This window comes from Carassius auratus, chromosome 11, assembly GCF_003368295.1.
Source record: "Carassius auratus strain Wakin chromosome 11, ASM336829v1, whole genome shotgun sequence".
Taxonomy (NCBI): domain Eukaryota; kingdom Metazoa; phylum Chordata; class Actinopteri; order Cypriniformes; family Cyprinidae; genus Carassius; species Carassius auratus.
In genome coordinates, this window is record NC_039253.1 from 14,707,401 (window position 1) to 14,735,021 (window position 27,621).

Below are 27,621 nucleotides of genomic sequence, written 5' to 3' on the forward strand. Positions count from 1 at the left end.
ACCTTACACAAGCCTGATGAGAAATCATCCGATTATCATCAGAAGGGTGTTACACCCAGTTGTGTAAATATAGACTTCTGTGGCCTCAGTGTGGCAACATGTTGTCAACATGGGAGAAAAATCATAGCCCAGCTTCAATAAAGCTTGTAAAGACAGATAAAAGGTTTCTGGGATGGATGGGATTTGACCCGGAGGCCTAAGAGATTCTTTCAGATCCACGTTCACAGTGGTCTCATCAGGTTATGTTTGTTTTAAACAGAAGAGGCCACAGTTCAATCTGCAGTTAACTCATTTAACTCAGTTAAACTCATTTTCTTTGACTATTACTTACAAACTATAATTTTCTGATCAGTACTTTGGAAAATGTACAGCCTTCACTTATTGCTAGCCCTTAAAATGTTAGACAAATAAGTGTACTAGCATGACTAGCATGCACACAACTCAGTGCCCTACAAGAGACGCTTAAGTGTCATAATTAACCAATTAGAATCATATCTGATTTATAAACTATTGGGAGACAGATGTTGGGCCACAGTGGGTTTGGCTGCAAACTGAAACCATGCTGAAATAGAAACCAAAATAGTGTCAAAATGGTTAAGACAAAAACTCTAATTGAAAGATGGAATAGATAACCTTTATAGATTATTTAGACTTGATAGTCCACACAACATAAGTGTTCTGCTATAAACTCCAGATTATTGCTAGTAAATGCAAAGAGGCATTACTAATAATTAGGCCCACTCATGTTGATTTATTGATTATTTTGAGTAATTTGATTATACTTTTCAGCCGAGCATGCGCTACTCTTGGTTCTTATTTTAACGTTTTAATCCATTCTACAGAGCTACACAATTTTCAACTTAACTAATGGTAAATTTAGAGTAAAGTTTAGGTATGCACTATAAACAGGAACTCTAATGTAAGTCATATTCACAGCTCGTATGGTTTTTATAGATGATACATGGTTTTTATTAATGTTTTTAGGGAATTTGGTCAGTATAAGCAGTGAGCAGCAGTGTTGTGTTGCGTATCTGTATTGGTATGCATGGACGGCCCACACGTCTGCTGAAGGCCCCTTGTAAAGGTTACTCTCGACAGCTCCCAGATGTGCTACACTATTTGTATAATTGCAAGTGTTGCCTGAGACCACCTCACCAGGTAACTCAAGTAAACTTGTTTGGAATTTAAAGCAAAATGTGCGTTTTATAGGAGTTGTGCTATGCTTGAATTTTACAAGGATCGGTTTATGTCAAGCTATTATCTTTTATAAGAACGTATTCAACTGGCACAGAAAATGAACCGTTTTGCCAGGGATGCCAGAACATATAGGTCAGTGTTCTCATCTGATGTTTTTTTTTTTCTTTGTTAAAGTGTCGTAAAGTCCCATTCTATTATTATATTTTAACTGGAGATATCAAATCACATATTCTGATGTTTATAAGCCACCATATATATTTATTCACTGTGTAATGTGATCAGTTTAATCATTCCTTGACTCTGTACTTGCATTGAAATGTAATGTTTCATAGCGATTTTCCGTAACATCTTTGTTCTTTTATGCGAATGTAGTGGAAGGGCTGCATGTAATGCTCTCTCATTGGTATTCATGAAGTAAATGGCTGACACAAATTGCGTTGTGTTGTTGTGCCCTGACCTTGAAATTGACAATGAATTCGACAGCAGGAGAAGGAGAATTAGACCTTCTGGTCATCTCTTGTCTGGAATCTGTTTATGATTGGAAATTGTTTAGATGGATATGTGTCTCTCATGCCACAGTACAAGATGATGATAAAATAATATTTGGTGTAGAAAATTTCCATTATTATAAATGTTGCTTTTACAAACATTAATGAGGGCAACCATAGTATTTTGGTTGAAACTTTGGTTACCATGAACTTAGTAAGAATGACGTGGTGGAAAAGTTCTGAATCATTGTGATAAAAAAAGGGAAGTTCCACATGTCAGGTCTGTGATCCTTTATAAAACCATTTTTAAGCGATGAAATGGTATCAAAGTTTCTCTGAGCAGCGAGCGCTCAAATTGAAACCACTCCAGCCCTTCTCACATATCATACCACATTCTTACGTATTGAGAAATAATGACTTTGACATGCGCCTTGAAGTTCTCACAAAGGTCCTTGTGTGAAACTTCCCGCGTGCGAGTGAAATCAATCATTTGATCTGCCGCACGTCCTGAGCCCTGGGATCGTCGTAGAATGGATGGCCATATAAATTTCTCCCCCACTGATGCAGGACATTATTGTAAAGAAATATTCAGTGTCATCTCCTTTGTATGAACACAGAGCGATGAAAATGATTTACTCTCGTTTTGTATTAGAAGTAATTACTGAGACAGTCAGGTTTAGATGAATCCACAGAGGATTTAACAAAGGCTCAATGGCCCACCTGTGCTAGATTTATTCATAACTCACTGTCTGTTTTAGACATTGTTTTTCTTTTGGTAATTAATAAAATAGTATTTTTTCCTCCATAATTCATCATAAATATGTTTAGTAGGTCTGCAAAATGATACTTGTATATAATTTATTGTATATAAATATTTTATATATAAATCTAAAATCTAGTATAGAAATATATGCATGTATTTTTATGTACAAAATAAATATAGAAACACTTATAGTATGTAAATAAACTTTTATTTTGAATGTGATTAATCTTGATTAATCATTGCAGCCCTAATGTTTAGTAAAGCTAGATATTATTGTTAATTTTGAGATACTATTGTTAATATAAAAAAAGTTTTAGTAGTAGTTTTTTTGTCATATTTATTAGTCATATAAACTTTATAGTTTATGTAGTTAAAAAATTAGAACCTCTACTAAAAAAACACAAATAAGAAATGCTTTGGCAATTAGCAATTTATTTTATTTTATTTAAGCAATTTATTTAAGTATTTTTTTTTAAGCAATGAAAACTTTTTTAATGAAAACTGAAAAGGGTTACAATAATAACTCTGGCTAGATTACATTTGCGAACACAAGAATTCCATATGTTGCATGAGAAAATAGGATAATTTGTCACAGGATATCCAGCACAGTTTCACATTCAATCTGACTTTAAATCACACTCAATTCAGAGAAAGCAGTCAGCTGTGTTACAGGCACCACTCCCTTCCTTTTCACCTCAACACACACACACACACACACACACTCAGCACTTCCCCATAACGCTGCCTGCGCCCTCCTCAGCAGAGCAGGAACACACAACACGATAGCACAGACGGCAGAGACATTACCTGGTGCCAGTGCTAATGCTGTGACTGGAGCAGACGACAGCTTTGGGAGGTGCTGGTTGCCTCTTAATGCCCTGAGTGTGTGTAGCCTATGGCAAAGGAATTCATAGTAAAGGAATAGAAGCGGTGCCCAAATTTTTGGTGACCTCCAGTAAAGGAAATCCAAGCGAGAGAGAGGAGATTTTGACAGCTGGTGTTTTACCTTCAGATGGGTAGGATATGCACTTTTATTGTTGTTAGATTTGAGGATGTTTGGCAGCGTGTGATTTGTGTTTGTTGTTCTTTCAACTAGTTTTGTATTTAGTAATGACATATCACTGGCACATTACATTGGCAAACTGCAAATAAACCTTGCTGATTTTTTGCAAGTGAAACAGAGAGTTCACAGCGTGTGAAAGGGTGTTATTTTGCAATGCCTGAGTTAATAAAACGACCTTGACGCTGCATTAGAGAGACTGAGATCTGAATGTGTCATGAATGTCTCTCACTGTGATGAGATGGGAATTGTCTGGTCACTTCACATCAATCAAGGTGCCTAAAGAGACAGACATGATGAACACAGATGAACCTTTTCTGTCCTTTAGGAATGGGGATATCATTTCTTTGACTTTTGATCTGATGAATCTACTATACTATCAAGGCTAATATTGCTCATATACTGTACATAGTTACCTATAACTCCATTGAAAAAACATTTTTTTGTTTTTTAACGGTAGTGTGCAATGGATATACATACAAATCAGAATGTTTTCCATTTATTAACAGCATTAACTAGAAACTATTAGCTTATAATAATGTCATACCTGGTTATTTAGTGAAGTAAAATACTTTAATACTATACACTGCTTTCTCTATTTGAATATTGTATGTGCTTGTATTGCATGTGCATGTTCTTTCAAAGCAAGTCATTTTTTAATGCCAAATAAATGTATCATTAGTAAATCATTAGTTTAGAAAAACACCAAGAATCAATATTTGTAGGTGGGAATCAATTATTTTGGTGCAACATTAAAACTGATATTGGTACTTTGATGAGTTGTTCATTTAAGTACTTGTGCAGCTTGGCTGTGCCGGTCCCTCAGTTCCTTCTGTCTACTTTTTTTTTATCGGAAAGATGGCAGTCTGAGGGTCATGTGTCAGGTAGTCTCACGCTGTCACAGACAGCCCACTCTTCCATGCCTGTCATCCTTGAGGCAATCTAAAGAACCGAGTTTGAGACTTTGACCGTGCTAGGCAGATCTCTGGATCTAGATGGTGCTGCGCAGTCCCTGCCGCACTGGAGAGAGCAGACAGGGAGGATAACAAGACACATCCTCCAGACTCTTTATTTATTTAGACTCAACCTCAGTGGTCATTTTGGACGAGAGGGAATGTCTGGGGTCTGATAATGTCTGAGCATGCTGAAACCGCCCGGCCTGTTTGTTTGTCTGTTTGTGCTTGAGCAACAGAATCGCTTGTGTCGTTATTCACACATGCCTCTGGATATGCTGCAAGGACAGTGATTAGAAAGATAAAAGGCTCTCATTTTCTGTTGCTCTTTTTATTAGCAATCCTAATTGCTTGTTCTACTTTATTAAGCATTTCCTTAATTTGGAAAGAGTTTTTGTGTAGTTTCCATCATGTACCCGTAGAGATGTTGGAAAACTACAGTACTGCATCCAACAAAATCTTAAGATCTTAACCTATATAGAAAAGACTTCATTTGGAATCTAAATTCAAAGCCTTGTGTGATACTGTTTGTGTATGTAGCAAAAAAAAATGTTTATCTTTACTGTCATTATTTACATTTTGTAACAGATTTAAACCAGTAACTTGTGAGTCTTTTTGAATGATTCTTTAAAGAAAAGGTCTCATAAGAGACTGTTATTTGTATGAACTCTTTCAACATGAAAATGTATGGCAATCATTTTTATGGGACTCATGGGACTCTAGTTGGGTACCTTGTAGCTGTTTGGTTTGGTTCATGGCTCTTTAACAAATACTTTTTTTTAAATTCCTGTAAGGAATACTTTTGAGGACCAAGGCCGCTGAAAAAGTTGGCAGGCACTGTTGCACTCTGTTGTTTTTTCAGTTATTTCAAAGAGCCTTACAGCACACCACAAGAACTAGAAAAACAAAGACGCTGGCTCAACAAATTTGATAGAAATACCAACATGTTTTAATACCAATGAAAGCAGTTGGTTGACTCTTTTAAAGTAATAATCAATATTCAATTCAGTGGTTTGTTATCAGTTTTTTTTTCATTTGTTTGATTGTTTTGTGGATTGCAGCATCATATGGCAAAAGGCAAACCCACTGCAGGTTTCCTTATTATTAAAGTTGTTACCTAGACTTTAAGCGACACAGTCATTAAAAGGATATTTCGCCCAAAAATTAAAAATCTATCATCATTTACTCATCCTCATGTCGTTCCAAACCTGTATGAGTTGCTTTCTTACGTTGAACATAAGAGAAAATATTCTGAAGATTGCTGGTAATCAAACAGTTGGTGGTTGCCACTGACTTCCATAGTAGGAAAAAATAATACTATGGAAGTCAATGGCAACCACCAACTTTTAATTACCAGCAGTCTTCAAAATATCTTATTTTATGTTCAACATAAGAAAGCAACTCATACAGGTTTGGAATGACATGAGGATGAGTAAATGATGACAGAATATAATTTTTGGGTGAACTATCCCTTTAATATTATTTAGTTTTTTCTAATTTGACTAATCTGGATGTTCCTATCAGGCAGTGTGTAAAGCATGTTTGCCATTAGTCGATGACTGAGGCACTGGCTCTGACACAAAATCTAGCCTGTGAGGTGGTATAGGCCTAACGTCATTTGCCACAATTGTTGTATTGTCACTGCTGGATGGCATGGGGAGGTAAATGGAACTGCACAATTCCATCCCATTAAGCAACTCTCAAGCATGGTGAAGATGTGAAAGGGCAAAGCCTTTAAAAAACACCTGACCATGACTGGCCCTCCAAAACGAACCGCATTTCCACTGCGGGGAAGCTATTTGCTCTTTCGGTCAGGATGCAGGAAGCAGAAGTGGTTGTTTTGCATCGGATGGAGGGAGTGCGACTGTGCAACACTTAATCCATCACAAAGACCCGCGTGGGGGAAACAGTGATGGAGGACCACACGTGGACCGGATCCCTCAGATTAGAGATTAGGCCTGTGAGAGAAGCCAAAATCATGTTTAAGCTTCACTATGGCGTATGGGGGGGGGAAGGAATGGGAAATATAAATGGAGGTAAACTTCACCCATTCAAACACAGATGTTTAGGTATCCTTATATGGACAGTGTAAATCAAATTTGTTTGCAGACTTTATCAGCTAAAAAGGAAATGGTTATCTGTCAATCAGGAGTGAGTTGGAACTTGCTTTATTTAAGTTGTAGATTAATATTGGGTCAGTCTGGATAGAACATTAGCTGTGGAAGAATGAACAGTATTGGCTGATAAACAACTAGCTATGCAATAAACAGGAGTTTTCTAGTCCACCACTACCTTTAAGACAGGAAGATGACTTGTTTTTCTGTTTGATCAGGTTTAAGAAGGGTGCAAGGAGCACTTAACCCAAAGAGGCTTAATGTTCTCTAAATTACAGCTGGACCTAAAGGCAAACATGTCTGCGTCTCAGTGCTGGGGCGGCTGCCCGATGCTATGTAATTATGTATACATGAAATGATGGTAATGTGCATTGTAAACCCACGTTAAGAGCCTCTGAGTGGCCATTGAAATCATTCTGTACTATTTTGTGATTATTGTTATTGTTTTGTAGCTCTATAGATTGCAGAGTGGTTGTTACCTAAACACTAGTCTGTAGATTCCTGATTTCACATCAATACACTGAGAGGGACTGTTCAACCAAAAACCCTTATGTTGACTTTCTTCGTTGAAACAGAAAAGGATCAATTCTGAAGAATGTCTTGGTTGCACTGTCGGACATTGAATAGAGATCTAGGCTGTCCATATTTACTTGTAAAAGAGATATTTTATTCTAATCTATTCTATTCTATTATTTTATATTATGTAAACAAGAATGCATTTTTCCAAGTTTTTATTTTTGTGTTTTACTGAGAATGACAATGGCATAAGTAATAAAAACAGAATTATACCTTTAAGAATGCATCACAAAGTAACTATTTAGATGGAAAGAAATTAGTTTATTATCCATAGTGGAGATAACATGTAATTTCACACCAAAATCCACTGCAGAATAACACTGGGGATTTGTGTCACTGTAGGCAGATTTTAACAATTAGGTTTTTTCCAGACAGCCGCAGTTGAAATCAGAGATTAAGCTGTTCCGTGACCTCACCCTGTAATTTAATTCACACTTGTACTGTAGATTCACTAGGTTTTGTTTCTAAGGAATCAGTGATTAAGCTAACAGTCCAGTCCAGCTCTTTTCAAATATGCTGTATGCCTTTTCCATATTCGTCTGGTGGAAATGAATTTGTTCCATGGATTGAAGATGAGAATGAAGTCAGACCTGGAATGACGCATTGTAATTCTGTCTTTCGAGTTCACAGGAAGCTCAGCAGTCTGTCAGCCCAGACTGCAGGCTGAGAATAGCGATGAAAGAATAAATGACAACTGGATGAGAAAAGGCTAGAATAAATAGGGAGCCCTTCATTGAAACTTTAAAAGAAATATATAATGAAAAAATAATAATAGTAATAAAAACGGTATTCATGAGTAGGTGGCATCAACTGACTGTCTTTAAAAGTGAGTCATTGAATCATTCCCATTACCATTCAGAAATGGATCAAATGGCTGTTCATATGAGTGAGTCAGTGAATTATTAATTTAACTGATTTATTCACTACTGTTGGCACTGTGGATTTGTTTGGAACTGTTTTTATTGGTGGAGTAAAAAACAAACAAAAGACACTCTCTTTTTCTGAAATGTAAGTTACTCTGTATTCGGCAAATAGCTGAATATCCTTCAAGTATATAGTGGAAAGAAATGTTTTCCATGGTCATTGTGGTGTTTTAGCCTAAGTTCTGGCTAACAGAGTGACAGATAAGTGGACCTAGAACCAAATGTATAAATTTGTCACACTGTTTTCCTTGAATCCTTACTCTGACAAGCAGGAAAGTTTTTATTGCTCCCCAAGCCTTTTAGCATTAAAGATTTGAGGACCTCAGTAATGAACTCTGTCAGGTGGCTCTAAAAGCACTAAATCACGGTGACCTCCCGCTTCGTACAAGCTACAGAAAAGTGTAACAGGCTTTTGCATCACCAACTTCAACTGCATTCAATTGTACATTCAAAATAGCAATTCATCAGTTTAGTGAAGTTTCGTTATTCCTGCATGTGTCCATCCCATTTGGAAGTGAGTCACAGTCTTGAACACATGACTCCTCTGACTCACTGAAGTACTGTCCTCACAGATGCTTTTATTTATTCCTTGTGTGCCGAGACATTACCAAACTGGCTTGTGTGATCCAAAAGGACATAACATGATCAGTTTTCAGCTTCCTGCTGTGATTCATACCTCTTTGCTGCTTTACACTTTAGAGCTGAAGATCTTTGACGAAGAACACATGTACATCTTGAGGCTACCATTGAAGAACAGTGGTTAATAAGGCTATCTGGACCCCTTTGGTCCAGTTTTAACCTGTTTTAGTCTTCCTTAAGGGATTCTTCATTCAGGAAGAGAGCAAGGAACAGGAAATAAAAGAGGCATTCACTAGAGAACAGCTTTGAGCCTTTACTCTAATTAGAGAACATCCCTTCTCGACCGTTAGACACCAAACTCCAAGATATCACCACCTGGAAGCCATTCATGTTGTTTTTTTTCTTTTCTCTTGTGATGTGACTCCTAAAAACATGCTAGTCTACATCGAGAGGTTATTTTCTCTGACCCCACGGACACTCTGAACTGCACACTTGGGCGGGTGATAGCATCTGGGCTTTGCCTGCCCGACGCCCATTGTTTAGTTAATGATGTCAGAAAGGAAATGCGTAAGGCAGGCCGCCCTCCCTAAGCAAGTAAACGGGAGGAGGCAAAAGAGGGAAAAGCTTATAGAAACGTTATTCAAACCGTTAGTCATAAATACAGCTGTGTGTGTTTTTAGACCTCTTTTACAAGACAACAGAGCCTTGTCTGTGAAAAAGACATCTGCTAGACAACGTTGCACTTTAGACCATTTTTAGGTGTTTCTGAATGAGGTTTTTTTATATTTCAAGGAAGAGTTTACTCATTCTCATGTTGTTCCAAAACTTGTGTGAGTTTGTTTCTTGTGTGGAATGCAAAAGCAGATATTTTGAAATGCATCTGTTTTTGTTAGTTTTCTTCTCATTTGAAATCCTGACAATAAAAGTCAATGGGGTTCAGTGTTGTTTTAGATCTCATTGGCTTTCATTGTATGGACTAAAACAACTGTCTTTTTCCATGAAGAAAAGAAAGGGTGTGGAATGGCATGAGGGTGAGTAAATGATGACAGTTGTATTATTTTTTTGGGTGAACTATGCCTCGAAGGAATCAGAAATCCACACAGCTGCACATCATTAGCATTCACACAATACAAAGTTGGGTTGTGACTTTCTTCAGCCTCCATCATGAGTGTGTAAACTGGCCGATGGTGGAGCAGAGTTAAGAGCACTTTCTGGCTTCACTTCTCCAGTCCAGTCTGGAGCATGTGTACGACACGTTACGAGCTCATGTTACTGCAGCCGTTGAAACCTGAGAGAGCGAGACTTCCTTCATCCAATCCGTCTAGTTTTAGTCCGTCCTGTGATCATGCTATTTATAGACTCACATCCTTTTGTCATTCTAGAGGGGCTTCCCGATCCCTTCATGGCTTTCCAGCCTACAGTATGTTCTTTTGGCTCTGTTGCTCCAGACTCGGCGGGCTGGCCCGTTCCCTCCTCTTTAGGACGGGCTGGTCGTTTATATTCCCGCCATCACGTAATTAGTTTTCCGGACTGTGGAATTCCCTCCCCTTCTCTGCACACCCCTCAGAGCACCCCTTCCACAAAGTCAGAGGAAAAAAGGAGAGAAGGAAAGAAAGCGAGCAACAGGGAGGGTGAGGATTTAGTGGTCTTTAGTCGGACTGAGAGTGTGCCTCTTTTTCCTATGAGACGGCTTTGCCTGACGAAGAGATGGGCAGCCACCGGCCAAAGGGATGTTGATGTTTGTAGGAATCAGAGATCGACATGTGGTGTTTGCACTGCGCTTCAGACAGAAGCCAGTCCCTGCTGGAACTGGGGAGCTGGTAAGATTTCAGTGTGTGTGTGTGTTCAAGAATATGCTTAGAAGTAGAAATAAGTTTTAAGTGTGTTTCTACTGTGTTTGTACTCATTGGGATGGAGTGTATAGGTGTATTTGGGTTTGTTTTTGAATAGAGCACAGATGTTGTATGAGACTTCCAGTTCTGTGGCTCTTTGTTTCATTTACCTGCTTTGAATTATGGGGGATCTTCCTCTCTTGCGCAAACCCCTCCATTGTTGCTCTTGAGTGCACGTCTGCTTCTAGTTGTATGGTTGAGTGATGTTTCAGTTGATCTTGTGTCGGATAGACGCGCTTATATCCATGTCATTTCTGTGAAAATCTGCTTTAATGCCATTCCTGAATTTTCTTCTCTGTGTTTTTTTTTTTTTCATTGATCCATCCCTGATTGTAAATGCGGATTGTATTATATAACAGTAATAGCTGTTTAGTGAGGTCTCTGCATCAATCATTATGCATGATTTTATTGGTAATGAATGAAGTATTTGTGTGAGTGTTAGTTTTTCGGCTCTATATTTTCTTAACTTGCTCATGGGAAGGTGTCATACTATAGTGGCACTGCCAACAAAACGATTTGATTTTATGATTCATAACAAATAGAGAGGTATATGTATAGCTATTAGTAGATCAGCCCCATTGAAATTGATGCAATACTAGAATAAGCTTGGGGATGTTAGTAAAACAAGCTTTGTTTGAACAATGAATGCTTTATGCGAAATGCTGGAGCATTTGCCAGTCATCAACAGGGCTGCATTCATGCAACGTGCCACGCTTGTGAATTTAGCTTGACTGGTCCTTTAATGCTCTCAAACCTGGATTTAAAGCACTAAACATGTCATGTAAGGGTCTTAATCTACACTAGAACATTATATGCATATATAGCTGCACAAATACCGATCAATGACAGAGAAATTTATATGTGTTCGTAATTCTGTGGAAACACCCCATCTGTAATTTTGACAGCTTCTTCTGCCTCCTCAAAGCCTGAGAGCCTAAGGTTGTTTGAGTTCAGTTAGAGTTTTTCTATAAATTAAAAAAAGTTTGTAATATTTAGAATGTTACAAAAGATTTCTGTAAGTGTTTCACTGTTGGTTTGAACTTTCCAGTTACCAAAAGATTCACAATATTTCCACAAAACTATTAAGCAGCAAAACATTTTTCGACAATTATTATGATAAGAAATGTTTCTTGAGCAGTCAGATTAGAATGTTTTGTGATGGATCATGTGATTACTGAAGATTGGAGTAATGAATGCTGGCTTTGCATCACAGGAATAATTTACATTAAAATGTAAAATATATTATTTTCATTTTGTAGGAATATTTCACAATATTACTGGTTTTACTGTCTTGATGTTTAAATAAATGCAGCCTTGGTAAGCATAAAAGACTATTATCATTATATTAAATATAAAGCCTGTTATATAGACTAGTATTTTATTTTGCAAAATAAGTCTTTTAGATCAGTTTCTTGTTCTGAGCTGTTTAAGGACATTTTGTGGTTTAGTGTGATCAGCACCCGAGAGTTCAAATAAAATGTGGTTTAGTTTGTGTAATGTAAATGAGCTTGTTATTTTACCTTGTTAGACTCAGCATCTGCACCTCAGCTTCACAGTCAATTAGATGAAGTATGAGGTTAAATAAGCTCAGCAGAAATTGCTGCCTATAAAGGAAGGGAAAAAAGCGTAATTGTTGACTCTTCAGTGGAATGAAATGTAAATAAAATGCAGTTCAACCAGTTGTACTTTAACTCATGGGAATTTTAGATGATTGAAATTACCAGTGATTAGTTCCTCTTTATATCAGCATGTTGTAAGACAATAGATTCTTGGCTTTGAGATTCAAACAAGTCATTTAGCACTATAAGATAGAGGCCTTCTTCCGGGGGGATCATTTAGGTGAACTCCAAAGTGAAGAGCAAGAGACGGTGCGTTTCATCTTCTGTCAGATCTTGTTAGCACTTGTGTTCTCTTACCCTTGTCAGAACTTCCCACATCTCTCTAAGCTGGACTTGACTGAAGCCCAAACTGGTCCTTTAAAGACACCTCATCTTGCTGTCTAATGAGGCCCTCTGGAAAATCTAGAACTTGGCCAGCTGGCTTGAGCCTCAGCTGTTTCCACACTTCACTTGGTTGGATAAAATCGACATTTATATGCTTTAAACCACATTTCGGTGTAAAAAAAAAAAAAAAAGTGATAGTTAAGACAAAAATGAAAGTTAGGAAATCACCCTTTTACGTTTGGGTGAACTATCACTTTAAATTTTCAAAATGCATATTGGTGCCACTAGTGGTCGGTTTGTCTTCTAGCAAGTAGTTTTGAGAATGAAGCAAGAAAGACAGTTAAAACTTGACAGAGTTGGAAGCTAATCTGTGTCTCATTTTAACAATGAAACCATTTCTAATTAGTGTTTTGAGCATCAGCTTATAGATTTGAGAGCGCAGTCCTCGGCTCAATTAAAGCAGGCTTTCTTCCTCATTAAATTCAATTTGCTATAGTGTTCACGGTCTTAAAAAAATAACACAAGGCAGAAAAATTTCCCATTTCCCATTCCCATTTATTCAGCTTTATCCCGCCATGTAACTTCACTTTATCTCAACCTTGAACATTTAGCCCATTGTGTTGCTCGGAGATGAAAAGATGTCCTCCATTTCAGAAAGGTGTTCGTTTTTTTCCCTCACACCATCACTGTGATGATCTCTTAACACTTCCAAGTATTTATTTTCTTATACTTTTCATTGAATCTATTCAAAGACCTGTCATCCTGCATCCTCACAGGACTTTATATCGCTTGTGTTCCCAATAATTGCGACTTTTTCAGACACCATCATCTATCACAGTTTAGGGGGAGTCAGGCTTTGAAAATACCCCGGCTCTCCTCGGAGAGATGAGAAGGCAACCAAACAAAATGAAAATTGTATTTGCTGCCACCCTTCAAAGCCCGCTGAGAGCTCTTTCAGGAGACATCAGGCGACAGACACCGAAAGTCATTGGAGCTGGGTGTCCTCAGTGCAGAGATGTGGGGAAATTAGCTGCCAAATTCATCATCTGAATTACCTTGCACTGTGTTTTCATGTAATGTGCAATCACATGTAACAAGACATGTTTATCTTCCTTCATTTTACCAAACACTGTGGGCAGATCAGGAATGTTTATGTGTGCATGTGGGAATGCGTGAAACAAGGCCATTGCATTAACCTTTAAATCTATATAGAACCTTCTACTTTACCCATCTTGCCCTCTCATTAGCTCTGTCCTTCGGATCAGCAGGTGGGCTTTATGTGTGTTCATGACTCTGGGTCATGTCTGGAAGGAGCATTGGCACTCAGAGACACCTCAATGTGCTCTGCATTATAAAACAGACAGAACAATGGTTGGGAACCTTGTGCAACTGAAGCTACAGCATAAAATTGACTTAGTCTTTAATACAAATAATTATTCTTTACAGGTATTAGTAAATCAACTGTTAAAGAACCAAAACCAATAAATAAATATAAAAAACAAGCCAGCCGTCTGGACTGTATGCTGGAGACTTCTTGTTGTCTCACACAAGAATCGATTCAACAACCTGGACCTGTGACTGAGGAAACATGTTTATGTCGGTTTCTTCGTGTTGACCTCCCTCTTGAATCTGTATTTCGAAGCATTTTTACAGAAGCAGCAGGTGAATACAGACCTGACAGGAAGTGTGAGAACAGTCTCTATACATCTCTCTGGCACATCCTCTGTATGTCTTTCGATGATCACAGCACTAGCTGAAGCGGTGTATAAGGGTGTCTCGGCTCAATAGAGCTTGTCCCCTTGAGGATATTGCTTGTTGAAGTCAATCTACACCAGGCTCTCATATTGTCTTATCCAAGATTGGAAACACCTGCAAACAGTGCCCCAACTTTCATACATCTTCTCCTCTGCCGCCTTCCCCTATACAAGATGAACAAATTCAATCAGTCTGACTGTCAGTGGTCTCATCTCTGTAATACTGAGCGCTCTGCTGCACACTAATTCATTTAATTAAAAGAAGAGCACTTAATCCATGTGAGAGACCCATCCATGTGAGTTTTGTCACTGGTGTTGAGATCGACGATGATAAGACTGTTTCTAACATCAGAGGCACCTATATCTGTCATCTCTCTTTCACTGGTGTAACTGATATGCATTGAAATCAAATAACCCTCATTACCTACTTTGACCTTTCCATGGAATCACATTAGGGGCCCTATTTTAACGATCTGAAACGCAAGTGTCAAAGCGCGAAGGGCAAGTAAGTTTGTGGGCGGGTCTCGGCGCTGTTGCTATTTTCCCGGCGGGATAAATGGCTCTTGCGCCCGGCGCAAATCTAAAGTGGGTTGGTCTGAAGCAGCTTCATTATTCATAGGTGTGGTTTGGGCGTAACGTGAAATAAACCAATCAGAGCGTCATCCAACATTCCCTTTAAAAGCAGGTGCGCAAGTTCCATTATGGATTGCTATTATTATGGCGTATTTACCAGGCGCACGCCAGGAGCGGTTCACAGCCGAGGAGACTGATGTTCTTGTAAGAGCAGTGAAAGACAGAGAAGTTGTGTTGTATGGGGATGGGAGAAACCCACCCAAAATAGCGTCGGTTAAACAGGCGTGGGAGGAAATAGCCACAATTGTTTCATCGATTTTTTTTCCTGGTTCTTGATGGACAAACCAATTTGTCAGATGTCCTTATATACATATATGTCTTGCCACTATTGGGCAAACAGGTCTGATCCTTAATTACTACAATTAGCCTGAATAATTTGTAAGCAAGATTTATGCCTATTTTTTCACATCTTCGTGGCACACCACAATGATTTCCGTCATCTCATGTGTTAATATTTTTTTAGTGTAACAATTTATGAATCTTAATAAAAATCTGTGTAGATTACATGAGGAAAGTGTATGCGCGTTGTGCACGCTATATACATTAGGTCAAGCATGCGCCCTTAAAATAGCATAATGAACAGCGCGCAACGCGCCACTGACTTTAGACTAGGTTTTTTCTGGTCAGTGGCGCAATTGTTTAATGGAACAGCAAAATAGCACCAGGGATTGTTTGCGCCGGAACACGCCTCCTTTTTTGCGCTGAACCGCCCAGGGAGCGCAAGTTCATTCACTAGTTTAGCGACGTGCCTCTGTGGAGGGAAAAGCGCGCTTTGCGCGGGTGCAAAATAGGAATGACACATGCGTCGGTGTACAAAGTCAATTGCGCTGGGTGCAAGATAGGGCCCCATATGTGTCTGAAGTGTGTGTGATTGTTTGTCTGTTTACAAATGTGTCACAGTTCTCTTTTTCCTTATCGCCTCAAGTAACAAAAAGTCATTTTCCACAGCAGGTATACCTCTGCTTAGGTGTTGACAGGTAGGAGTTATGCTGTTGATTCTCAAAGCTATGGCCCAGAGTGTGTCATTTGGAATGTAAGCATGATGTATGTGAAAGCTGACAGTAGACTACTAGGATTTTTTATCTTGGTATTCAGTACTGGAGGAGTTAGGAGCTGAAGCACATACTATGGAAGCTGTATGTTATAAAAAAAAAAAAGCACATCAACAGATTACACCACTGAATAAGTACTGAATAAATGCAAACTTAACCAACTGAAAGTGACTTTTGTCTGCAGGAACTTAGTGTTGATCATTCCATTTAGGCTGTATTTTTGCTTGTGTATTGTTTTGCCTGTGAGATGCAATATGTACCACTCTGCTTTGCTATATACATAGTGGTTTGCTTTTATACCTCCACACCACTGTCAATGTTCAACTCATAATCTTATGTGTAAACTTGTGGGAGTGGATATTGGGATTTACAAGGAACTTTGTGTCTGGAAAAACAAGGTGGTGTATGTTCTGTAAAGAGTGTTGGTCTGTAGATTTGTTCTGAATCTTATCTTTTGTCATAACAGAGTTGTGAATCTGAGTTTGCTGTTTGTATTGAATATGAAATAATGACATAATCAGAACAGTTAAAAAAAAAAATTGTGAATCTAAAACATATCATGCAACCAGTGTAGTCTGATTCTTGAACAACTGACTCATTGAATCAAAACCGAATCCCTATTGGTATGCCTCAGTCATTCATCAGTATGAAATAAACAGTTTTTTCTCTATTCTAACCCACTCAATCAACTTACAATTTCTTTCTTTTTCCCTGTACAGTGTGGAAGGTGAGGCTCCGGGTGGTGAGGCGGGCCCCTCTCTAGAGAACAGTGGCAGTTATTTACGAGGGCCGGTGAGCCGCAGTGCCATCATCAGTGGCGAGCACTTTGACGGCCCACCACTGTATGCTCACGACATACGGCAGCGCCCACGGCGACCCAAACTCCAGCATTCCCAATCGATCCTTCGCAAACAGGCAGAGGAGGAGGCTATCAAACGCTCACGATCACTCTCTGAGAGTTATGAGCTCTCAACTGACCTCCAAGACAAACAGGTAGAGTTCTTCATGATCTTTAACTGGAATGCTACCAAGAAACAATAAATTCTTCACCAGCTATTTGTATTCATAATGCGATGCGCCTTTTTGGTGCAGAGGGAGTGTGATTGAGGTTCAGTGGCTTCATCTTACACTTGATGTACTTCCCCTCAAGGGACTGTGTAAATAAATCTAGTTTATTGTAGTTGGGTGAACATTAATTCCTTAAAGTTGCTTGTGGTGACTGCATGTCTTTCATATGAAGTAATTTAATATACCCAAAGGCTGATATGAGATCAATGAGAACCTTTTAGGATCTAGGAGATGAGAATCATAACTCGGTGCATGCTGAGAGAGTGATTCGTATTCAGAGTGATGATGTTGTGGTACTGTCCAGAGGCATGCTGCCCACCATCTCTGTGTGAGGTCTCACAGAGCTGAGAAATGTGATTAGTTCTGCCCATTCTTCAGGCTAAAAAAGTTCTTGAGCCGACTTTCGCATGGTAGTGGGTAACAACTGCTTTCTTAGATACCAAACTAAAGGCGTACTTCAGTCCATGATGCCTTAATAAGGGATGAAATGGTTTTATACCCAAGATACCCAAGCTTTAATAGTTAGTTCCATGTGTGGCTTTTATTTGTTTCTTTTATTTCTGTGGCTTACCAGTTTTGGCTTGTGGTTTGGTCAAGTTATATTATATCATGGGAGGGCGAACCAAATATTGTCAACAAAAAAAAGTTATATCCGAACCAAATAATATCCTTGCCAACAAAAAAAATATGTCAGACTATGAAAGAAGGGACATGTTTCGCATGTTTGGGTTTTGATACTCTGACTAAAAATGGTGCATAATCTTTTTGTGTTTCCAAAGGTGGAGATGCTGGAGCGCAAGTATGGAGGGCGCTTTATAACCCGACATGCTGCGCGAACAATCCAGACTGCCTTCCGCCAATATCAGATGAACAAGAACTTTGAGCGCCTCAGGAGTTCTATGTCGGAGAACCGCATGTCCAGACGCATAGTTTTGTCCAATATGAGAATGCAGTTTTCTTTTGAAGGACCTGAAAAAGTCCACAGTTCATATTTTGAGGGGAAGCAGGTGTCTCTTACAGACGATGGTTCTAAACTAGGAGCATTGGTGCAATCGGAGCGTGGGGAGATGGTCCCCGCCAACATGAAGTCTCCTGCAGTCCAGAGCGATTTCTCGGATGCCATTACAGAGCTGGAGGATGTTTTCTCTCGACAAGTGAAGTCATTGGCAGAGTCTATAGATGATGCTCTGAACTGTCGCAGCCTACATGGAGATGAGGGACAGCCAGAGCCAGCCAGAGGTCATCCAGACATAGAACAAGAGGTAACCTACAAGGTCAAGCCTTCTCACAGTAGTGACCACCGTAAGCGAGATGAGATGACAGCTTCCTATAGTGATGTGACACTTTATATAGATGAGGAAGAGCTCTCCCCTCCACTTCCTTTATCACAATCAGTTGACAGACCTTCTAGCACAGAATCAGACCTCCGTCTACGTTCTTTGAACTCACAGGACTACTGGTCTCTAGCTCATAAGGAGGAAAAGGGTGACACAGACACTAGCTGCCGAAGCACCCCATCTCTAGAGTGTCAAGAGCAGAGACTGAGGATAGACCACCTTCCCTTGCTTACAATTGAACCTCCCAGCGATAGCTCGGTTGAGCTGAGCGACCGTTCTGACCGAAGCTCACTCAAGAGGCAGAACGCTTATGAACGGGGCATCACTAGTCAGCAGGGCAGCCCAAAACACATTCCCTCTCATGCGCTACCACCAAGGGGACCGGCAAGAGATGACGACGCTCCAAGGCATCGGCCAAGGCAACTGGAGAGCCACCTGGCAATCAACGGCACTGCCAACCGACAGAGCAAATCCGAGTCTGACTTCTCCGATGGCGATAACGACAGCATCAATAGCACTTCCAATTCCAATGATACCATCAACTGCAGTTCGGAGTCCTCATCCAGGGATAGTCTTCGAGAGCAGACTCTCAGCAAGCAGACGTATCATAAAGAGACACGCAACAGTTGGGACTCACCCGCGTTCAGCAATGATATCATCCGCAAGAGGCACTATCGTATTGGCCTGAACCTTTTTAACAAGTAGGTGAAATGTGAATGCATGCTTTTGGTTGTAGAAAGCTAGATGGGAAAAGAGTAGAGTAGAGTAGAGTGTGAGTAGAGTGAAGCATCCACTACAAATCCATTCTGGGTTTTTTAATTTTCTGCTTCTAGAAAAGTTTGCACACTGTTACTTTAAGGGCGTATTAGCGAAACTTAAGCTAAATTTCACCAACAAAGTGGGTCTATTGCCCATTGTCAATAGCGTAGCGAAGCAGCAAAAAGCATAGCTTAATCACAGGTCACAATTCAATAAACCTTATTTTACTAAACATGGAAATTTGCATGTTTTACATACAGACTTGAATCCGATGAATTCCATAAGTGCCATAAAGTAAATGTGACCACAGTTTAAGTCGTTTCAGTTTTTTTTTTTTTTTTTATATGCCCATGTTGCCAGCATGCAATTCCATTATGCTTTTTATATTAATATAACCAGCCGATCTATTTATCAAAAGTGACTTGCATTTAAGCAATCCAAACCTACAGCCTTGGCATTGCTAGCATCATGATCAACTATTTGAACTACAGGAACACACCTCAATCCAGGCAAATATGATGCTACTTTGCTTCTCATTCCCACGCTGCTCACAATCACAGTTTTGGAGTGTCAATGTTTCGGGTTGCATTGAATAATGATTTTCATTAGCACCAATCAGAGCTGTGTTAATAACTGAAAGATCTTAGTACACGAACAATGCTGGGAGCAAATGTTTTTTCAATTATCATCTAAGCCAAGTGCACAAAGCGCATTAGACGTGTGTTTTCCTTTTCCAGACAGTCATTATAATTTTGGCTCATTTATTTATTCAGTATGTGTCTGTGTGCATGCATGTGGTGCTGTTTGATTGCCACTCAGCGCTCTAAATTTGATTAGCGATCAAGCAATTAGAACCGTGAAGAGAACACTATTAGTTTAGTTGGGCTGTTGATCAAGGAAAACACACTGCCCTCATAACCAGAGTTTACCATCTAACGATGTGTACTTGAGACAAACAGGGTTTGTATTTTTTTTATCTCCTTACAACAATGTACGGATTATGTTTGATCCTTTATTTTGCAATCATGAGGTATTTCAAATTAGATTTAATTTCTTATTGAATGGATTAAAGTGCTTGCTTGCTGCCGGGGCTGTGAATGTTTTTTTGTGTGCCTTAGAATGTGTTTGTTCATTTAAAGCCTTGTTTAGAGTGGGTACCTCTAATCTTGGATGATTGTTGATTTGCCTGTCTTTACACTGGGCCATTAAGTTCCTTTTAATCTTGTATGGTAACGGCCCAGTCCCAAGAACATACTTGATCTGAGAGCTGGTTAGTCACACTTTGGGAGCAGTGCAGGCACTGTTCAGACTCTTGATCTTCTTTTATTGTCTCTAGGAAACCTGAAAAAGGCATCCAATACCTGATTGAGAGAGGATTTGTCCCAGACACACCTGTGGGAGTTGCCCATTTCCTGTTACAGAGAAAAGGTCTGAGTCGACAGATGATTGGCGAGTTCCTGGGCAACAGGCAGAAACAGTTTAACAGAGATGTTCTTGAGTAAGTTCAACAAATTTAAAGTGACAAGAGTGAAAGTGACGTGACGTGACACATTTAACCCATCCAAAGTGCACACACACAGCAGTGAACACACACAAACCGTGAACACACAACCGTGTGTGCGTTTGTGTATTAACAAGTAGTTGTCTCTGGACAGGTAGAAGTATATTATTCTAGGAAGAATGACACAATTTTGATTAATTTTAAATAATTTACTGGTAGATGCTTCGGATGCTGCAAATTTTTTAAAAATAATTTTTCAGTTTAATCAATCCAAGCTCCAAGCAAACCATATTTAACATACATTTACAAAAAAATAAACGCAAATTCTCTAAAAAAAACAAAAAAACAACAACAACTGGAATTCCATCGTAATCTTTCATTTTAGGATGCTCCTCTGTGATTATGCTTTTCGCTATCCTTCACTGTCCTCACCACAGCAGAATGAACTTGGTAAATTACATCAAGCCAGTATCACTGGAGCCTTTATGAATTTATGTTTTCCTTCCTGAGACAAACTGACCACCACGTCTAAGCCTTTCAAGCTCATGTGGCTTTGAGTGCATGTAAGATCAAATTCGTAGTCTATTGTTTTAGAAACTGGTTCTTTACAATTGTACCCACATCCATTTAGTGTCCTCTTTTTAAATCGAGCGCATTGAGGATCAAAGATGGAAATTATTAATTCTATTGCAGAACAATTGAAACTGGTTCGTTTTTGTTGTAACCACAAGTATTTACTGTAATTGTTAGTGACCTCTTGAAATTAGTCTGCATATGACAAACGATTATTCCAGCCAGGTGTCTGGGTTCATGAAACACTTTTCCGAGGTGACGTGAATCAACTCATTCTCACTCTTTCTTGAGTTCACTCATCCTTCTTTTTCAGTCTGACAGTAACAGTCAAGATAATGGGGGCAGATAAGGCCAAGCAGTCTGTGTTCAGCTTGGTTTGACATTGCTTTTTGAAGGCACTTCCTTGAAATCAGTAAATCTTGACATGTGAGATAAAATGCACTCTGAGTACCTCTGGAGCAAAATCTCCCTGAGATTGCTTTGTATGCCCCATGATTGTGATTTAGAGACCGCTAGAACTTCCTTTTATCGGAAAGACTAAATTTGTCTAGCTTTTTCCTTTGTCTAAAAGCAGTGACCACTCTGTTTAAAATATTTTCATGTGTGCTATGAAAATTTAATAAAATTCATGGAATAGAATGCAATTTTTTCCCAGAAGACTTCCAAACTAATAAGGAATACACAATCCTGGCTATACTACAGTGCTGGAAAGAATGTAGCGGTCCTTTGACTTGGTTCATTATCTTTTTCCAGCTGTGTGGTAGATGAGATGGATTTCTCTGGAATGGAGCTGGATGAGGCCTTGAGAAAATTCCAGGCACATATCCGGGTGCAGGGAGAGGCACAAAAAGTGGAGCGACTCATTGAAGCCTTCAGGTGAAAAACATTTCAATTGATTCTTGAAAAAAGCATCCTTAAAGGAGCAGGTCACACAAAAATGAAACTTTCTCTTGTTTTAAAAATGGTATCATTACATCCATCTGATTCATGAATGAGTCATTTAGACTTATTATCCAGTGATTCATAATCAAAATATTATTTTCTATGAACATACCAAAATGATCAAGTTTTTTAGTGCCTGGTCTGTTCCTCTACCAAACTACAATATTGCTTCAGAAAACTTGAAATATAGCCCTCAAGTCATATGAACCATTTTTATGATATACAGTCATGGCCAAAAATATCGGCATATATACACAACTTTCTTTTTTTTTTTTTTTTTGGTCAGGATATTCACTTTAAAATCGACCAGTTGTATGGGTTTGGACTAACATAAGGGTAAATAAATAACATACATGTAATTTTCATTGTTCTGTGAACTGTCCTTTTAAGAGAAGCTTGACAATGAGACAATGAGAATGGATCAATTAGCAATTTCCATTAAACCTTGTTTATATCCAGTAAGAAGCAAGAAATTCTCTAAGATAGTTTGCTTTCTTGGCCTTCATTAGATTTTACCAACACAAAAACATAAAACGCTCCTTTAGCCCACAGATAACATTATTCGATCGGCTGCTCAAGGACTGTCTGTCATTTGAGCGATCACAGCAGCATACAACGCATGTGAAGATAACTCCAACGGTTGCCTGCTCGCTACTTTTAGACCTTCAAAAAATATTGTTATAGCTAAACCCTTTGAGGCAGACACAGTTTCCAAATGAACTGTTTAAAAGCCATTAAAGTGTTATCTAAAAGAACACCGCTCTTTAACAGGGTAGCACTTTTACCATTCTCTGTCATGCTAGTGCATCTAGAACCAATTACTCACCAGAGCAGCTATTGATTTTGTGAAAGTACAGTCTCATATTCATTTGTTCACTTTGTTCATTTGTTGTTGTTTTTATTTCCATTCAGTCAGCGCTACTGCATCTGCAACCCTGGGGTGGTGCGTCAGTTTAGGAACCCAGATACCATCTTCATCCTGGCGTTTGCCATCATACTTCTCAACACGGACATGTACAGCCCAAACGTGAAACCAGAGAGGAAGATGAAACTGGAGGATTTTGTAAAGAACCTTCGCGGTGAGATTCAGATTCACAGTTTTCCCCTTCAAAATCATTCAGAGGTTTTTGTCATACTAAAAAAATAATACACAAATTTGCTCTAATTAAACGTAATACATGTGCTCCAGACTGATTAATGGCCTCTTTGGGATAGCAATGACATCTTTCTGGTCATAACCTTGAATAAAAATTGGTGCAAAGCAAACAGTGATTCACCTTTAACTTCAATATGTAAATATAGTCACATCGTAATTCAGATGTGCTTAACCTACATTTTGAATTCTCTCCTAGAATTTCCGTAAATAGTTTGCATGCCCTAATTATTCATGTTTTTTTTCTTTTGTTTTGTTTATTTGCTTCCTGTGCACAGGGGTGGATGATGGAGAGGACATCCCAAGAGAGATGTTGGTGGGCATCTATGAACGAATCCGGAAACGAGAGCTTAAAACGAATGAAGACCACGTCTCCCAGGTACAGAAGGTGGAGAAACTCATTGTTGGCAAGAAGCCGGTGAGTGTCATCATCTCTTTTGTCTTCCACAATCTCTATCTGTCATGTTGTGAACTTACATTGACCCCGGTTCTAGAAATGACACTTTTATTGATTCCAGTCATGGTCCATTGGTGTGAAATGATCCAAGGACATTGGTTAAACGTGTTCCTTCTCTCACCTATGGTGTGTTTGTAGGCTTTCACCCCTCTATGCAGTGTAGATCTATAGGTTTTATTGTTCTGTCAGGAACCATTTACAAACACTTTAAATCCTCAAGAGGCACATGACATTGAAACTCTTAGAAGATTCTTTATCTACAAGCTGTTCTTCTTTATGACAGATCTTCACTAATACCTATCTTGAGACCTTCACGGTGTCTGACTGTGGTGTATGTAAGTCATGTGGCGAGTGCTGCGTGATTCTCTGCAATGATAAATGGGATTTGCTTCTCCACAGAGGCCTTCAGAGTTACCTAAAGATTAAATCTACTGACAGTTCACCTGCTCTGAACTCAACCACCGCATCATGCAGTTTAGCAAGTTACAGCTATAATATTATTCAGTGGAAGAGGCAAATATTATATATTTAATATGACACAAATTAAAATGTATAGACATGCTGTCAAATGGGGTCTTCCATTTTTTTCAGCATAATGATCACTTTGTGGTTGAGGAGAAATGGAGAAGGCACCCCATCACTATTATATATATATTTTTAAAAAGACATGATATTTAAGCATGATATTTAGCTGAAATTTAGTTTCTCAACCTGTGTCTTAGCTTACCTTGATAGTGTATTTTTTAAACATATTTTACACCCCCCCCCAGTCTCTTATGCTTATATGTACTGTATTTGTTTGATCAAAAAAAAGAGAGTATTATTGTGAAATATTATTACAATTTAAAACAACTGATTCCTATTTGACAATATTTTTATATAAAATATATAAATGCATTTATATGTATATATAAATATTAGGGCTGTCAAAAATAGCGCGTTAACGACGTTAATTAGTTGTTTGTCGTTAATTACGTCAAATATTTTAACGCATTTCACGCATGCGCAGTGTGACAAATTATTTAGGTCAGGAAAGTCTTGTCGATCTCTGAATTCTCAAGATAGTAAAAAAACAGTGGCGAGCGCCACGACGAAAACACCGAAGAAGCTTAAGGTTTTACCCCAGTTACTCTCAAATACATTCATGCCAAGCTCGATAAACATAGACGACTTTGGTAGTTGATACGCTGGAGCTTCTTCCTGTTATAGCGTCCTGTGTTTCACACTGCGCATGCGCAGAACGCCTACATGCAATGCAGCGAAAATTAAAGCTGTTTGGAAAAGCATTTGCATTTTTACTTGGTTTTACTGGCACTTGAAGCCTTCAGATCGTGAAAATATCGATCCGTATTGTGGCAGAGCAAATGAACACCTCCCAAAAACAAGAGTGCCCAGAGTGCTGCTTATGTGATGGTGGAGCATGTTTGTGTTTCTGAGTTCATTCTTTCGAGTTTCTCATAATTTGCATATGCATAACTTCATAGATATGTGGCTATATTTAACCACTGGTACACCTAAAATTCTTACACTATCTGTAGTTAAATGGCATGGTTTGATATAGTGCTCAGGTAAATTTGATCTAAGTAAATGTTAAACTTTTGAAATTCAGAAAAAAATAACCACATATTGATGAATCAATACATGAAAATTATGTATCTGTGTCCTGTTATTTATCTTTTGGTATGCATTTCAGAAAAAAATGGTTAGGATTCAGGTGTAATTGCAAATAGTGATTAATCCTGATTAATCCACTGAAAATTCTGATTAATTTGATTAAAAATTTTACTCATTTGACAGCCCTAATAAATATATTTATTCCTGTGATGGCAAAGCTTAATTTTCAGCAGTCATTACTCCAATCTTTAGTCTTCAACATGATCGTTAGAAATCATTCTAATGTGCTGATTATACGCATTTCTTATTGTCAGTGTTGAAAACAGTGTTGGTTAGTAATTTTGTGGAAACTGATACTTTTTTTCAGGTTTCTTTGATAAAAAGAAAGTTAAAAGACCAGCACTTTCTTCAGGTTTTCACTGTCACTTTTGATTAATTTAATGTGTCCCTCTGGAATTGAAAAAAAAAAGGCAGTCCATTATCATCTGCCTTGACTAAAGTCCATTACCTCAACTGTATAGATCTGGAGAGTTGTATAATCCACATAAGATCAGTACAATATACATCAAGCCTTCCAGCAGAGTTGTTCTTTCCCAAGGCTAAACTAACTGAAGCTGTTTCCATAATGAACTTGCATCATCTTTACCCCGTCGAGTGCCTGTCACACAGTTGAATTTGGAAGCACTGTGGGTTTTTAGAGCTGAAATAATTAACATTTAAGCTTTAATGGAAACTGCACACATGGCTTGATTGCCAGGAAAACCTTCTCCCTGGTGTATCTTCCACGCATCTTTGGAGAGGACATAATGGAGATCTCCTGTGGAGCTCAGATAGAAGGCTGCTATGCCCGAGACCCCTGCCTGCAGACGCTGCATCCCGGGTGCTGTAATTAGATTCCTGAAAATGGGCCGAGACTTCCTGTCACAGTTTCAAGCAGCAGCAGCAGTTTGGCTTCTCATTAACTTCCCTTCTCACCTCATTCATACAGCACTGCTAACATCTGACAGGTAGAGTGAGGGGGGTCTTAACGAGAGAGAGAGAGAGAGAGAGAGACCACTCTCTGACCTTCAAGCCTCCCTTCAGTCCTCTCACCATGATCCTTACTCATCAGTCTCATTTTTTCATTTTTCAGATCGGGTCTTTGCACCATGGCCTTGGATGTGTAAGTATAATGTTTTACTGTTCTTAATCCTCTTACTGTCATTAAACAATATAAGCCAGAGAACCATGGTTACAAAACCGTAATACAATCACAAAATTTCAAAATAATTTATTTTAATTGAGGGTTTTCTGCATTCTTTCTGGTCAGTTTTTTCCAAGTTTGATCTAATATGTTGTGTGTGTGTGTGTGTGTGTGTGTATATATATTATATATATATATATATATATATATATATATATATATATATATATATATATATATATATATATATATATATATATATATATATATATATATATATATATATATATATATATATAAACAATTTAACCTTCAGCAATTTATAATATCTACTTGGTTTATAAAATAAGTAAAACAATAAGCATTATTCCGCATTTCAAACTACTATACTACATTCTGGTCAGTTTTTGTAGCATAATCTAGTAGGTTATAGTGTTACAATAAATAAGTAAATAAATATTATTTAATAAAATCAAAAAATGTATAAAAAAAATAATTAAACCTATTTTATGTTAGTTTCTGAATACTGCACTGCATTTTGATCAAAAAACAAAGACTCTAAATGTTTAAACTGGTCATTTAAATGCATTTAAATGTAAATTACCAGTTCCACCATTCCACCGTAATGGCAAGTCGAGCATGGGATACAGTATTTCATGCAGTAAGCTCTGTAGTACACTGAAGTGCCCTGCTTTTTTTGACTACAGCAAATAGACGTACTCTGTAGATTTAACATGCTATATACAGCAGCAATAGTAAGTTGTATACTAGTGTGGTATTTTCCTTTCTCAATAATTCAATAAATCAATATTTGTGTCCCATACACAGGTGCTGTCTCTACCACATCGCAGGCTGGTATGTTACTGCAGGCTGTTCGAAGTGCCAGACCCTAACAAACCTCAGAAACTGGGTCTCCACCAGAGAGAAATCTTCCTATTCAATGACCTTTTAGTGGTAAGCACACACATCGTAGCCCATGATGCAACTCCGGACACAGCAAAAAATGAGGTCGAACAGTCTTACATCATACCTTTTTTTGTTATGTTTTGTTGTTATGGTTGTGTTACTGTATGTTCAGCAAAACACATTTAGTCCAATTCTAGTTCA

General features: G+C 38.4%; 1 protein-coding gene across 9 annotated transcripts in view; it reads left to right on the top strand.

Moving 5' to 3' along the window:
* Positions 1 to 27,621, top strand: part of iqsec1b (IQ motif and Sec7 domain ArfGEF 1b) — a 166,537-nt gene that overhangs the window by 128,695 nt on the left and 10,221 nt on the right. For 7 of the 9 annotated variants that reach the window (XM_026275587.1, XM_026275593.1, XM_026275586.1 and 4 more), the window contains 8 exons: positions 16,647 to 16,920; positions 17,775 to 19,033; positions 20,428 to 20,589; positions 21,919 to 22,041; positions 23,020 to 23,186; positions 23,539 to 23,678; positions 26,464 to 26,493; positions 27,343 to 27,468. In XM_026275587.1, the coding sequence (XP_026131372.1) occupies positions 16,647 to 16,920; positions 17,775 to 19,033; positions 20,428 to 20,589; positions 21,919 to 22,041; positions 23,020 to 23,186; positions 23,539 to 23,678; positions 26,464 to 26,493; positions 27,343 to 27,468 (2,281 nt within the window). Of the gene's footprint in view, positions 1 to 3,331; positions 3,465 to 9,573; positions 10,474 to 16,646; positions 16,921 to 17,774; positions 19,034 to 20,427; positions 20,590 to 21,918; positions 22,042 to 23,019; positions 23,187 to 23,538; positions 23,679 to 26,463; positions 26,494 to 27,342; positions 27,469 to 27,621 lie in introns of those variants that run through there. The other 2 variants (XM_026275594.1, XM_026275591.1) reach the window with 2 other exon arrangements.